The sequence below is a fragment of the Oncorhynchus mykiss genome, chromosome 9 (genome assembly GCF_057628025.1).
Source record: "Oncorhynchus mykiss isolate SJ-2025 chromosome 9, ASM5762802v1, whole genome shotgun sequence".
NCBI lineage: Eukaryota > Metazoa > Chordata > Actinopteri > Salmoniformes > Salmonidae > Oncorhynchus > Oncorhynchus mykiss.
This window is the reverse complement of record NC_143030.1, coordinates 75,993,404-76,009,851: the sequence shown is the minus strand read 5'-3', so window position 1 is coordinate 76,009,851 and position 16,448 is coordinate 75,993,404. Positions and strand designations below refer to the sequence as shown.

Below are 16,448 nucleotides of genomic sequence, written 5' to 3'. Positions count from 1 at the left end.
AGAGGGATAGACACAGAGGGATAGACACAGAGAGGTAGACACAGAGAGGTAGACACAGAGGGATATACACTGAGGGATAGACACTGAGGGATAGACACAGAGGGATAGACACAGAGAGATAGACACAGAGAGATAGACACAGAGGGATAGACACAGAGGGATAGACACAGAGAGATAGACACAGAGGGATAGACACAGAGAGATAGACACAGAGAGATAGACACAGAGAGATAGACACAGAGGGATAGACACAGAGAGATAGACACAGAGAGATAGACACAGAGAGATAGACACAGAGGGATAGACACAGAGAGATAGACACAGAGAGATAGACACAGAGGGATAGACACAGAGGGATAGACACAGAGAGATAGACACAGAGGGATAGACACAGAGAGATAGACACAGAGAGATAGACACAGAGAGATAGACACAGAGGGATAGACACAGAGAGATAGACACAGAGAGATAGACACAGAGAGATAGACACAGAGGGATAGACACAGAGAGATAGACAGAGAGAGATAGACATAGAGAGATAGACACAGAGGGATAGACACTGTAGGAACCGACGCTGAAGATGAGAAGCAGGTACAGGAAGTTGAACATTTAATGTAGCACAGACATGGAACAGGACATGAACAGCGTCAGAACCCGGTAACACAACGACATACGAACATTAATGCAGAGGCGGGGAACAACCTCGACAACAGACAGAAATAGGGGAGGAAATAAACACAGGGGAGTGAGTCTAGGTGAGTGTAATGAATCTCTGATGCGCATGACGAGGGGAGCAGGAGTGCGTAATGATGGTGGCAGGAGTGCGTAATGCACGGGAGTAACAGACACAAAGAGATGGACATAGAGGCCTTATCCATCTCTGCAATGGAGACTTCGACAGGTAGGACACACACACACACACACACACTATAACACACTCACACACACACACACTCATAATGGGAGAATGTGGGCGGTGGCACAATTTTGATATTGGTGTAATCATTTCAAAATGTGTCAGCCGAAGCGAATTTAGATTTGATTTTTTTATTGTTATTTTATCTGTGGCTCAAATGTAAAGTTATTACACCCCTATCTCTCTCTAACTGCCTGCTGGAGCTTGGCTGCTCATTGATCTGCAGGGTTAGCAATAGCATTTCAGATAAGGCTCTGATTGACTGCTTCTTCCAGAGGATTACGTCCCAAATGACACCCTATCTAGTGCACTACTTTAGACCAGAGACTCGATACCTATGGGCCCTGGTCAGGAGTAGTGCACTACATAGGGAAATAAGGTGCAATTTGGGGCACAAGCCATCTCTTTGGGAGGAAAGGAGAGAGTGAGAAGAGGTAGTGAAAGTACATAGATGAGGAGAGAGAGATCGAGAGAGAGAGATGGAGCGAGAGAGAGAGAGAGATGGGGGAGAGAGAGAGAGAGAGAGAGAGAGAGAGAGAGAGAGATGGAGCGAGAGAGAGATGGGGGAGAGAGAGAGAGAGAGATGGGGAGAGAGAGAGAGAGAGAGATCGAGCGAGCGAGAGAGCGACAGAGATGGAGCGAGAGAGAGAGAGATGGGGGAGAGAGAGAGAGAGCGAGAGAGATGGAACGAGAGAGAGAGAGATGGAGCGAAAGAGAGAGAGATGTAGCGAGAGAGAGAGAGAGATGGGGGAGAGAGAGAGAGAGAGAGAGAGAGAGATGGAGCGAAAGAGAGCGAGATGGAGCGAGAGAGAGAGAGAGAGAGAGAGAAAGAGAGAGAGAAAGAGATGGAGCGAAAGAGAGGGAGATGGAGCGAGAGAAAGAGAGAGATGGAGCGAAAGAGAGAGAGATGGAACGAGATGGAGGCGAGAGAGGAAGATTGCAGGTGTTAATCCTGTAGTGCCCAGACTTAAATCTGTATGAAGTGGACAACTGCAGTATCTGTGATTGTGTGATGCTAGACAGCCCACACATCAACCCAGTCCCTATCAGAGCCTTCCACACAATAGGAGTCCGTGGACAGTCATCAACCCAGGCCCTATCAGAGCCTCTCCCACACCACAGGAGTCCATGGTCACCCTTCTTCCTTGGGTTCGGTTTCAACCATAGAAAAGAGAATTACTGGAACGGAAATTCCCATAAAATTACCCATGACCACATCAGCTGTGGTCTGACCCCCTCCCCCCTCCTTTCTCTCTCTCCCCATCTCTGCACTTTCACGTCCTCTTCCCACCCCACATAACTCTCTCTCCCTGGCCCCTCTCTCTCTTCACCTTGAGAAAGAGATGGGAAGGTATCATCTTTAGATACTGTATTGAGCTGGGGGTATAGATTATTTTTACCCAAGATGGCATAGAAGTCAGACGTCCTTTGTCCTCGTCTTGTCGTGTCCCGTGTATATATATATATATATATATATATATATATTTACAACTTTTCTTTGCATATCTTTTATATATATATTTTTTCTAAAAAATCTCAACTTCAAAACACTGTCCTGCAACCCGCCTCACCAATTAAAAAAAAAAGAAAGTATTATTCACCTCAAATCTGAAATCAACAACAGAAGCTAGCAAGAAGCTAGCCAGAAGCTAGCTAGAAGCTAGCCAGTTTACTGGCTAACGTTAGTCTTCAGCTAACCACGGTTGGTGGTCATCAGCTATCCTTTAGCTCGAAAAGCTATCGCCAGTTTTGTAAAACGCGACTCAGACCAGAGCATACCGGACCTATTTTCTCTCCATATCCCCGGATTTCTACCGCAAGCTCTGGACATTTACACCTGGATCTTGCAGCTAGCTAGCTGCTATCCGAGTGACTATTGCTTACGTCGGTCCCGGAGCAAACATCAATTTTTCCGGAGCTAGCCAGCTGAAGAGTTCCATCAGCCACTCCTGGGCTACAATCACCTATCCATACCCGTTTTACTGCCAACGCGGAGCCCCACCGGGCCTTCACGACTGGACTACCGACGTTATCTGCCAGAGGGAGTTATCCAACTGGCCCCTCCGTCGCGACGTTACCTGAACGCCCATCTGCTGTCTTATCGGCTGCTATCTGAATAGGTCTATCGGACAATTTTCTTGGGTCACTATAACTATATCTATTTTGCCAATTGTATTGATCCCCTCTACCACCTGGAACACCACTAATCTACCGACAGAAACGCACGAGGTGGCTAAAAACAGACCTCCATCCTCTGCCAGCTTGCTACCGATGGCCCGGCTAGCTGTCTGAATCGCTGTGACCCCAACCAACCTCACTACTCACTAGACCCTTATGATCCCTCGGCTAAGCATGCCTCTCCTTAATGTCAATATGCCTTGTCCATTGCTGTTCTGGTTAGTGTTTATTGGCTTATTTCACTGTAGAGCCTCTAGCCCTGCTCAATATACCTTATCCAACCCTTAAATTCCACCACCCACACATGCGATGACATCACCTGGTTTCAATTATGTTTCTAGAGACAATATCTCTCTCATCATCACTCAATGCCTAGGTTTACCTCCACTATATCCTCATCCTACCATACCTTTGTCTGTACATTATACCTTGAAGCTATTTATGGCCCCCAGAAACCTCCTTTTACTCTATGTTCCGGACGTCCTAGACGACCAATTCTCATAGCTTTTAGCAGTACCCTTATCCTACTCCTCCTCTCTTCCTCTGGTGATATAGAGGTTAATCCAGGACCTGCATCTCCTATTCCCCAGGCGCTCTCTTTTGATGACTTCTGTAACCGCAATAGCCTTGGTTTCATGCATGTTAACATTAGAAGCCTCCTCCCTAAGTTTGTTTTATTCACTGCTTTAGCACACTCTGCACACCCGGATGTCCTAGCCGTGTCTGAGTCCTGGCTTAGGAAGACCACCAAAAACTCTGAAATCTCCATCCCTAACTACAACATTTTCAGACAAGATGGAACGGCCAAGGGGGGCTGTGTTGCAATCTACTGTAGAGATAGCCTGCAGAGTTCTGTCCTACTATCCAGGTCTGCCCGCCCGTCCAGCATCACTACTCTGGACAGTTCTGACTTTGAGTATGTAGACAACTACAAATACCTAGGTGTCTGGTTAGACTGTAAACTCTCCTTCCAGACTCATATCCAACATCTCCAATCCAAAGTTAAATCTAGAATTGGCTTCCAATTTCGCAAACAAGCATCCTTCACTCATGCTGCAAATATGCCCTCGTGAAACAGACAATCCTACCGATCCTCGACTTTGGCGATGTAATTTACAAAATAGCCTCCAATACCCTACTCAATAAATTGGATGCAGTCTATCACAGTGCCATCCGTTTTGTCACCAAAGCCCCATATACTACCCACCACTGCGACCTGTACGCTCTCGTTGGCTGCTCCTCGCTTCATACTTGTCGCCAAACCCACTAGCTCCAGGTCATCTACAAGACCCTGCTAGGTAAAGTCCCCCCTTATCTCAGCTTGCTGGTTACTATAGCAACACCCACCTGTAGCACACACTCCAGCAGGTATATCTCTCTGATCACCCCCAAAACCAATTATTCCTTTTGTCGCCTCTCCTTCGAGTTCTCTGCTGCCAATGACTGGAACGAACTACACAAATCTCTGAAACTGGAAACACTCATCTCCCTCACTAGCTTTAAGCACCAGCTGTCAGAGCAGCTCACAGATTACTGCACCTGTACATAGCCCACCTATAATTTAGCCCAAACAACTACCTCTTCCCCTACTGTATTTATTTATTTATTTTGCTCCTTTGCACACCATTATTTTTATTTCTGCTTTGCACATTCTTCCACTGCAAATCTACCACTCCAGTGTTTTACTTGCTATATTGTATTTACTTCGCTACCATGGCCTTTTTTTTGCCTTTACCTCCCTTATCTCACCTCATTTACTCACATCATATATAGACTTATTTTTCCATTCCGTTTCATCATTTCATCTGTTGGAATCCTCTGCCCTTGTTCTTTTATTTTTTTCATTGGCTGTATGCGATTGTGATGCATGAAATGGGTTTTTCTGATCTTTCTGAACCAGCCATGTCATCCCATCTCCAACAGATGTTCTCAGTCATGTTGTCTCACGTCAGCCACCTGTAACAGCGAGTAAAATGCCGCTCTGGTTTTCCCGTCAGACTTTCACTACGCATATTAATTACAATGGAAATGTTGTGAGTTTTTAAGATCTCAGTTTGTAGTGCCATAGATAGAGATGTATGATGTAGTATGATGTATGATGTGTTGTAACGTTATCGGGTTGTTTTTCTGTTTCATCATTGACATAGAAGGGAAACGAGAGCAAATTGACTTTGACAGGCGCATCAGTACGGAATCATCAGAGGAGCTGGTCTAATGTCAAAATACATCAGTTCCTTCTCGTGTCTGTCAATCAAAAGTTTAGGACAGGGGTTCTCTCCCTCTCTCCATGTGTTTAAGGCAGTATACATTACGGCAGGGATAGCAGGGTAGGACTGTAGCAGTGTGTTTCCCCCCTCCTTGTTTGGGAGATGATAGCTGATTGACATGGCCTTGGGGGGGACCAATGTGATCTGTGTCTGAGTGATGTGGAGGAGAGGCTATGTCTGTCTGACCTCTCTCTCTCAGCCTGCATCCTCCAACTTGTTTTGGGAACTATAATTATCGTGATGTGTTCCCCCCTTAGGGGGTTGTTGTCTATCTTTGGCAGGCAGGAGGAGAGGAGCAACTCACCCCAAAAAGTTTGAGAAACTCTTTCTGTCTTAACTTTATCTCCTCGGATATAAACATCCATCTGCACTCACAAATTCAGTTTCTATTAAATGTAAAATCAATTAAACGTTACATTCATCAGTGGGTCTTTCTGTGCGTAGCTCCACTTCATTTAAACGTCACATTCATGGTGATTACAGAAGGCTGTTTCAGACTTATTCGCTTTATTTTATTATTATTTTTCAAAGAATGTAATTAGCGTGCATTCACTCAAAAAAAACCATGAAATTCTCTTGATAGGATAATTTATTTTTGTATTTGTTTCTATCCCCCCTTAAATGCTCTTCTGAAACATTTTCCATGTCCGTTCACTCAAACATTCATCTCAAGGGTGTTATGTGAACCTCTCTGGCTATGATTGATTTAATTATCAGTGTTGCTTAATGCGTACTGAGGTTTAAATGGCCTGTCTCACTGATGTGGAAACCAAACACACAGTCAGACTTTTAATAGTCCAGCTCTCAGGCATCTCAAAGGGACAATTTGGGATTGATTGGTACAGTCGTTCCTCAATTAAAACTTTTGAGATTATGCCGCGGGACTTAGAGGTTTTTTGTGGTTTAGTACGGTACCCTGCATCACTGCTTCATTGTTCCAGACCACCACAAGGGGGAGTTAGAGCACTGATTACACTTTTGGGTCCCAAGGCACTAATGTGTCTCTAACTGACAATGAATGGGCGACATAAACCAAATCGAAACGGATAATTGTGCACGACATCAAAATTGAATTTCAATAAACTGAATGATGAGGATGAAGAAGGTGATTGAATTTAGAACAATAGTGTAAGAATTGGTCTTCCTCTGTCCTACACGCCCACACCCAGAAAAATACACATATTTTTATGTTACTACTCATCAGTATTACTTACTAAAACTGTTGTTACGCAAAGGTTTTTATTGTAAGAGAAACTAAAATGTTCAATTATATTCCATGATATTCTTAAGATACATGTGTTGACTGAATATTAGCAGGAAGTTATGTCTGCTAAATAATCAAGTTGAAGACACAGTCATATAGCCTCGGCACCTACATAAAGCTGAGTGACTCAGTCATATAGCCTCAGCACCTACATAAAGCTGAGTGACTCAGTCATATAGCCTCAGCACCTACATAAAGCTGAGAGACTCAGTCATATAGCCTCGGCACCTAACATAAAGCTGAGAGACTCAGTCATATAGCCTCGGCACCTACATAAAGTTGAGTGACTCAGTCATATAGCCTCGGCACCTACATAAAGCTGAGTGACTCAGTCATATAGCCTCGGCACCTACATAAAGTTGAGTGACTCAGTCATATAGCCTCGGCACCTACATAAAGCTGAGTGACTCAGTCATATAGCTTCGGCACCTACATAAAGTTTAGTGACTCAGTCATATAGCCTCGGCACCTACATAAAGCTGAGTGACTCAGTCATATAGCCTCGGCACCTACATAAAGCTGAGTGACTCAGTCATATAGCCTCGACACCTAACATAAAGCTGAGAGACTCACTCATTCATGGCTTTGGGTCAAAATAAATAAGTACCACCATTCTTTCTGATAGTCATTTATAAAGACATTTTATGGTTATCCTGGCCTGGATGCAATGTATTATAGTCTCTAAAAGGAAAAATATTTCCACTGTCTCTTGCGCATGTCAAGACAGCGCTGCTCTGAGACAAGCATGGGGACTGGTCTTGATAAATCAATGAGATTTTTATTTTCACTGAATCTCCGTTTGGGTATAGGTTAGACTAGAATTAGGGTGTGGAAATGTTAGGATTATTTTGCTCATACTGTAGTACTGTAACCTACTCCCGACCGGTCACGTTGTACAGCGCCATTATGGGCTATTGTACAGCGCCATTAAGACAATAGATACTTTGTGAAAGGAAGGAAGAACCACTGTACATCAAATTTTGGAGTTTTTAATGACTGATATATTAGACTATTGATTACTAAAGAATATAACTTATAAAATGCCTCATGAGCTTAGTTCAGCTGTCTTACTCCATCACAACCAAAAATATGTTGTCTCTAGCCACATCCCTCAACTGTTTATCAAACAAACAGCCACATTGTTTGAATCCCAGATTGGCCAATTCAATTTGAAAGACTACAGTCATTCTAATGATGCTTTCTGACACACACACTAACCCATACACACTAACCCATACACACTAACCCATACACACTAACCCATACACACTAACCCATACACACACTCACTAACACACTCACACTAACCCATACACACTAATACACATACTAACACACTCACTAACACACTCACACTAACCAATACACACTAACACACATACTAACACACTCACTAACACACTCACTAGCACACATACTAACACACTCACTAACACACACACACTAACCAATACACACTAACACACTCACTAACACACACACACTAACCAATACACACTAACATACTCACTAACAAACTCACTAACACACACACACACACAAACCCACTCACTAACACACTAACACACATACTAACACACTCACTAACACACTCACTAACACACTCACTAACACACACTCACTAACACACTAACCCATACACACTAACACACATACTAACACACTCACTAACACACCAACACACACCAACACACACACTATAACACACCAACACACACTAACACATTCACACTCACTAACACACACACACTAACACACACATACTAACACACTTACTAAAACACTCACTAACACACACTCACTAATACACTAACCCATACACACTAACACACTCACTAACACACTAACACACTCACTAACACACTAACACACACTCACTAACACACTAACACACACTAACACACTAACCCATACACACTAACACACTCACTAACACACACTCACTAACACACTAACACACACTCACTAACACACACACTAACACACCAACACACACTAACACATTCACACACACTAACACACATACTAACACACTCACTAACACACACACACTAACACACCAACACACACACCAACACACACACTAACACACACACTAACACACACACACACACACTAACACACACACACACTAACACACTCACTAACACACACACACTAACACACCTTCCTCATCTCTGGGTGTGTTTTTGTTTTTCAGGACGATCAAGGCAGAGGTGTACGACTGGGACAGAGATGGCAGGTTAGGATACTACACACCCAGAATAATGTTTCCTTCACATTATGTTCCAGGCGGGGAACGATTTATACACGCTACAGTATGACGTGTGTTATGTTCCTTGTTATGTTTTACAAGATTAAGCACTTTCTCAACCCTCAACCTAAAAGCCTTCATACTACATACATCCCTACCTTTAATTATGTCAACTGCCAACTCAATACACCATGAAGACAACCTCTTAGCATCAGCTACCCAGAACCTCATTCCTATTCACACGATGATAGTGGATAAAACCATCATTTACAGTGATATACTTCTTTATTTTTACAACACTGCTATATGTTTCACTAGCTTCATTCCTATACTATTGAGACATTTTACACAATACATCCTATTATACTTCAACACCCTCCCAGGAGGGAATGGCTATTTAGTTGTTGTTGTTGTTGTTGTTATTGTTTATTTTACCTTCCAGCCATGACTTCATCGGTGAATTCACCACCAGCTACCGAGACCTGTCCCGAGGCCAGAGCCAGTTTAATGTGTACGAGGTGAGTGGAGATGGAGGGAGCACTCATCCTATTGTGTTCACACTAAAAACGTTATGTCTCCCACGGGCATACACTTAAAAAACAGACCGCAGGTCCTTGTAGGCTGGAAGTAGAAAATAAACACAATCTTACCCAGTCAGGAGATGTACAGTACGTCACTACAATATTAGCATTAGCGCTAGTGTCTACTCAACCTTATTTCTAGTATTAGCATAACTTCCCCCGTGTGCCCACAGAGTTTGGCTATGGTAATAGCCTACTTGGACAGCATAGTGGATGAGAATTAGAAGGAGATGGAAAGATACAGTGCGGGGCTAGAGGGCCAGACCTTGATTAGACATCTCCCTGCATGGATATTAGGCCTACTCCCTGGCCCCCTGTGTCTGCGTCGCAAACAGCACCATGTTACCAATGCAGTGCACTACTTTTATTGGCCCAGGTGAAAAGTAGCATCTTATTGTAGCCAATAAGGGGTGCCATTTGGAACACAGTGACTACAGTGAAGTGGATATAAGAACGTTAGTCCCTGGCCCAGTTTCTGACTGGTCCCGTACGTTAGCAACTCAATTAAGTCATGGACCTGGCTTTAGTTAGGGAGAGATGGAGGGAGGTAAGGAGAGATGGAGGGAGAGGGGAGAGAGGTAGGGAGAGATGGAGAGAGGGGAGAGAGGTAGGGAGAGATAGAGATAGGGAGGGAGAGATGGAGAGAGAGAGAGAGAGAGAGAGAGAGAGAGGGAGGGAGAGAGAGATGGAGAGAGGTAAGGAGAGATAGAGATAGGGAGGGAGAGATGGAGAGAGATAAGGAGAGATAGAGATAGGGAGGGAGAGATGAAGAGAGAGTGAGGGAGGGAGAGATGGAGAGAGGTGAGGAAAGATGGAGAGAGAGAGAGGGGCAGGGAGAAGGGGAGTTAGGGAGGGAGGGAGCGAGGGAGGGAATATATGTTAGGAGACCTGTGTTGTATGATATGATACAGTATATTAAGTCTGTAGGGGGAGATGGAGGGAGGTAAGGAGAGATGGAGGGAGAGGGAGAGAGATAGGGAGAGATGGAGAGAGGTAAGGAGAGATGGAGAGAGGTAAGGAGAGATAGAGATAGGGAGGGAGAGATGGAGAGAGAGAGGGGGAGGGACAGATGGAGAGAGGTGTGGAAAGATGGAGAGAGAGAGAGAGGGGAGAAGGGGAGTTAGGGAGAGATGGAGAGAGGTAAGGAAAGGGTGGGAGGGAGGTAGAGAGAGAGAGAGAGAGACAGAAAGAGACAGAGAGAGACAGAGAATATATGTTAGGAGACCTGTGTTGAATGATATGATACAGTATATTAAGTCTGTAGGGGGAGATGATTAGTGAAGCTAATGAGTGAATTAGTGAGGCTGTAGTCGATGTGCAGGGGTGTAAGGCTGTAGTCGATGTGCAGGGGCATAAGGCTATTGTCGATGTGCAGGGGCATAAGGCTGTAGTCGATGTGCAGGGGTGTAAGGCTATTGTCGATGTGCAGGGGTGTAAGGCTGTAGTCGATGTGCAGGGGCATAAGGCTGTAGTCTATGTGCAGGGGTATAAGGCTATTGTCGATGTGCAGGGGTATAAGGCTGTAGTCTATGTGCAGGGGTATAAGGTAATTGGCTATAGTCGATGTGCAGGGGTATAAGGCTGTAGTCTATGTGCAGGGGTATAAGGCTATTATCGATGTGCAGGGGTATAAGGTAATTGACTATAGTCGATGTGCAGGGGTGTAAGGCTGTAGTCGATGTGCAGGGGTATAAGGCTGTAGTCGGTGTGCAGGGGTATAAGGTCATTGAGGTAGATACACTATGTGCATTCGGCAAGTATTTCCATATTTTGTTAGCCTCCCCCCCCCCCCCCCCCCCCCCCCATCAATCTACAGACAATACCCCATAATGACAAAGCAAAAAAAAAGGTTTTTCTAAATGTTTGATTATTATATTTTTTTTAAACACTGAAATATCACATGTACATAATCAATCAATCAATCAATCAATCAATCAAATCAGCCGATGTCACAAAGTGCTATACAGAAACCCAGCCTAAAACCCCAAACAGCAAGAAATGCAGATGTAGAAGCACGGTGGCTAGGAAAAACTCCCTAGAAAGGCCAGAACCTAGGAAGAAACCTAGAGAGAAACCAGGCTCTGAGAGGTGGCCAGTCCTCTTCTGGTTGTGCCAGGTGGAGATTATAACAGAACATGGACAAAATGTTCAAATGTTCATAGATGACCAGCATGGTCAGATAATAATAATCACAGTAGTTGTCGAGGGTGCAACAGGTCAGAACCTCAGGAGTAAATATCCGTTGACTTTTCATAGCTGATCATTTAGGGTATCTTTACCGCACCTGCTGTCTCTAGAGAGTTGAAAACAGCAGGTCTGGGACAAGATAGCAAATCCGGTGAACAGGTCAGGGTTCCATAGCTGCAGGCACAACAGTTGAAACTGGAGCAGCAGCACGACCAGGTGGACTGGAAACAGCATGGAGTCATCAGACCAGGTAGTCCTGAGGCATGGTCCAAGGGCTCAGGTCCTCTGAGAGAGAAAGAGAGAGAGAAAAAGGGAGAAAGAATTAGAGAGAGCATACTTAAATTCACACAAGACACCGGAAAAGACAGGAGAAATACTCCAGATATAACAGACTGACCTGAGCCCCCGACACATAAACGAGAGAGTATTCAGAAATATTCAGAACCTTCACTCAGTACTTTGTTGAAGCACCTCTCGCAGGGATTTCAACCTCGAGTCATCTTGGTTATGACGCTACAAGCTTGGCATGTCTACATTTGGGGAGTTTCTCCCATTCTTCTCCGCAGATCCTCCACAGATCCAGCTATTTACAGGTCTCTCCAGAGATGTTAGATCGAGTTCAAGTCCGGGCTCTGACTGGGCCACTCAAGGACATTCAGAGACTTGTCCCGAAGCCACTCTTACGTTGTCTTGGCTGTGTGCTTAGTCGTTGTTCTGTTGGAAGGCGAACCTTCGCCCCAGTCTGAGGTCCTGAGCACTCTGGAGCAGGTTTTCATCAAGGGTCTCTCTATACTTTGCTCCATTCATCTTTCCCTTGATCCTGACTAGTCTCCCAGTCCCTGCATCTTAAAATAATCCCCACAATATGATGCTGCCACCACCATACTTCACCGTAAGGATGGTGCCAGGTTTCTTCCAGACGTGACGCTTGGCAGTCAGGCCAAAGAGTTCAATCTTGGTTTTGTTGGATGTCTAAAAACCTGTTTTTGCTTTGTCATGATGGGGTATTGTGATGTCATGATGGGGTATTGTGTGTAGATAGTTGAGAAATGTGTTTTATTTAACAAAATGTGGAAAAAGTCAAGGGGTCTGAATACTTTCCAAAGGAACTGTAAACAAAAGTATGTGGACACCTCTTAAATTAGTGGATTTAGCTCTTTCAGCCACACCCATTGCTAACAAGTGTGTAAAATCAAGCACACAGCTATGCAATCTTCATTGACAAATATTGGCAGTAGAACGGCCTTATTGAAGAGTGCAGTGACAAGATGTCAGTTTGTAAAATGTCTGCCCTGCTAGAGCTGCCCCGGTCAACTGTAAGTGCTGGTATTGTGAAGTGGAAGCGTCTCAGAGCAACACCGGTTCAGCCGCAAAGTGGTAGGCCACACAATCTCACAGAACGGGGCCACCAAGTGCTGAAGCTTGTAAAAATTATCTGTCCTCAGTTGCAACACTCACTACTGAGTTCCAGACTGAGTGTATGTGATGAGTCAAAAGAATTAGTGCAAAAAGGGTAAATGCAGATAGTCCGGGTAGCTATTTGGTTAACTATTGTGGGTAGACTTGGTGCATCAGAACCGCTTGCCATGCGGTAGCAAAGAGGACAGTCTGAATTCTTTGCGAATTTGTTGGGCCTTCCTCTGACACCACCTAGTATAGAGGTCCTAGATGGCAGGGAGCTCGGCCCCACTGATATACTGGACCATACTCACTACCCCTTGTAAGCGCCTTGCGGTCAGATGCCAAGCAGTTGCTATACCAAGCAGTGATGCAGCCAGTCAAGATGGTGCCGCTGTTGAACTTTCTGAGGATCTGAGGGCCCATGACATATCTTTTCAGCCTCCGGAGGGGGAAGAGGCGTTGTTGTGCCTTCTTCATGACTGTGTTGGTGTGTGTGGACCTTGTTTATCCCTTAGTGATGTGGAACTTGAAGCTCTCGACCTGCTCCACTACAGCCCCGTCGATGTAGATGGGGGAGTGCTTGGCCATCCGTTTCCTGTAGTGCACGATCAGCTCCTTTGTATTGTTGATGTTGAGGGAGAGGTTGTTGTCCTGGCACCACACTGCCAGGTCACTGACCTCCTCCCTATAGGCTGTCTCATCGTCGTCGGTGATCAGGCCTACCACTGTCATGTTGTCAGCAAACTTAATGATGGTGTTGAAGTCGTGCCCAGCCACCCAGTCGTGGGTGAACAGGGAGGACAGAAGGGGACTAAGCGCACACCCCTGAGGGGCTCCTGTGTTGAGGGTCAGCGTGGCGGATGTGTTGTTGCCTACCCTCACCACCTAGGAGTGGCCTGTCAGGAAGTCCAGGATACAGTTGCAGAGGGATGTGTTCAGTCCCAGGGTCCTGAGCTTAGTGATGAGCATGGAGGGCACTATGGTGTTGAACGCTGAGCTGTAGTCAATGAACAGCATTCTCACGTAGGTGTTCCTTTTGTCCAGGTGGGAAAGGACAGTGTGGAGTGCAATAGAGATTACATCATCTGTGGATCTTTTGGGGCAGTAGGCAAATTGGAGTAGGTCCAGAGTGTCTGGGATGATGGTGTTGATGTGAGCCATGACCAGCCTTTCAAAGCATTTCATGGTCATTTAGACAGGTTACCTTAGCATTCTTGGGCACAGGAACTATGGTGTACTGCTTGAAACATGTAGGTATTACAGATTGGGTCAGGGAAAGGTTGAAAATGTCAGTGAAGACACTTGCCAGCTGGTCACTCGCATGAGTACGTGTCCTGGTAATCCTTCTGGCCCAGCAGGCTCGTGAATTTTGGCCTGTTTAAAGGTCTTAATCACATCGGCTGCGAAGAGCATGATCACACAGTCTTCCGGAACAGCTGGTGCTCTCATGCATGGTTCAGTGTTGCTTGCCTCGAAGCGAACATAGAAGGCATATAGCTCATCTGGTAGGCTGGCGTCACTGGGCTGTTCGCGGCTGGGTTTACCTTTGTAATCCGTGATAGTTTGTAAGCCCTGCCACATCTGACAAGCATCAGAGCCGGTGTAGTAGGATTCAATCTTAGCCCTGTATTGATGGTTTGCCTGTTTGATGGCTCGTCTGAGGTCTTAGAGGGATTTCTCTGTCCGAAAGAGTATCCTGCTCCTTGAAAACGGCAGCTCTAGCCTTTAGCTCAGTGTGGATGTTGTCTGTAACCCATGGCTTCTGGTTGGGATATTTATGTACGGTTACCGTGGGGATGAAAATTATGGTGGAGACATTCTGTACAAAAAAATGGCTGCCATCCACTGTAGCACCATATGTGTGTGTACGTGTGTATATGCATGTGTTTCTGTGTGTGTGTGTGTGTGTGTGTGTGTGTGTGTGTGTGTGTGTGTGTGTGTGTGTGTGTGTGTGTGTGTGTGTGTGTGTGTGTGTGCCTTTGTGTGCCTTTGTGTGCCTTTGTGTGCTAAAACGTTTATATTGGCATGTGCTGTTCCGAAATACAAACCACGGTGGATTGTATTCCATAGTTATGAGGCGTGGATACACATGCACGTAAATACACCCAGGGTAGACCCTCATGGAAAGACTGGAATAATCTATATTGGACATATACTGTACCACACCACTTCAGGCCTTATTGCTTAACTGGCCCATGGGAATGAAGACATTTTACAGGGTTTTTATTTGGACAAATCTATGATATCAAGCTCGTATTGTGGTTGTTGAATCCTAGGTGGTGAATGCCAAGAAGAAGATCAAGAAGAAGAGATACATCAATTCTGGGACGGTGAGTCTGTCAAAAAGGTTAAAATATAGAACATCGCTTCCTTCCTGGCGCAACCGTATATTCCTTCCCCGTTTGTTTGTTGTTGTGTTCATAAATTAGTTTGTGGTTAGTGGATTGCAATAAAAAAAGTGGTTGTCTCTTCTGTATCCATTCCTGGATACTTAACAAGATACTGTACTTTAGATACTTTTTGTTTCGTTATAGTTTAGAGTCTAGAGACAATTAACAAATACTAACCACTATACCACTAGAGAGGAAAGAAGTTGTAACAACCTCAAACAAAGTGAACCGGTCAGAGTACTCTGTCCTCTGTTGTCCTATCAGTCAGTTATCATTCTGTTGTCCTATCAGTCAGTTATCATTATTGTTGTCCTATCAGTCAGTTATCATTCTTGTTGTCCTATCAGTCAGTTATCATTCTGTTGTCCTATCAGTCAGTTATAATTCTGGTATCCTATCAGTCAGTTATCATTCTTGTTGTCCTTTCAGTCCGTTATCAGTCTGTTGTCCTATCAGTGACTGAGTGGCTGCCATGCCGAGTCAGTGACTGATATTTAGGAGGAAGTCAGTGCATTGTTATTATTGCCTGGGCCCAAACACCCAAACACACACACACACACAAACACACAAACACACTTTGGCATGCTGAGCTTCAATACGATGACGGTGACTAGATAATTAGAATCAGAGAGGGAGACATCCATCATGTCGCTCTCATCACACCTCAGTGAGATGGATCTGTGTGTGTGTGTGTGTGTGTGTGTGTGTGTGTGTGTGTGTGTGTGTGTGTGTGTGTGTGTGTGTGTGTGTGTGTGTGTGTGTGTGTGTGTGTGTGTGTTAGTGTGTGTGTGTGCGTGCGATTGAGATGGATCAATGTTCTAATATTAAAATGCCGCTCTGATGTCAAACAAACTCATTCTACCGAGATGAATCCCTCTTGGGAAGCGGGTTGGTTAACCCGGGGGGGGGGGCCTGAAGGCAGGGGGCTAACGGTTAATGTGTTTAAATTGGTAATTGGTAAATTGTGATTGTTTTGATTACTGATGTGGTGAGTAATTATGATTCAATTG

The 16,448-nt window shown here is 44.8% G+C and overlaps 1 protein-coding gene across 3 annotated transcripts in view; it reads left to right on the top strand.

Annotated features, from left to right (window-relative positions):
* Window positions 1-16,448, top strand: part of LOC110531262 (copine-8) — a 218,791-nt gene that overhangs the window by 150,859 nt on the left and 51,484 nt on the right. For all 3 annotated transcript variants that reach the window (XM_036988908.2, XM_036988907.2, XM_036988906.2), the window contains 3 exons: window positions 8,826-8,867; window positions 9,322-9,397; window positions 15,325-15,378. In XM_036988908.2, coding sequence (XP_036844803.1) covers window positions 8,826-8,867; window positions 9,322-9,397; window positions 15,325-15,378 — 172 coding nt within the window. The remainder of the gene's footprint in view (window positions 1-8,825; window positions 8,868-9,321; window positions 9,398-15,324; window positions 15,379-16,448) is intronic.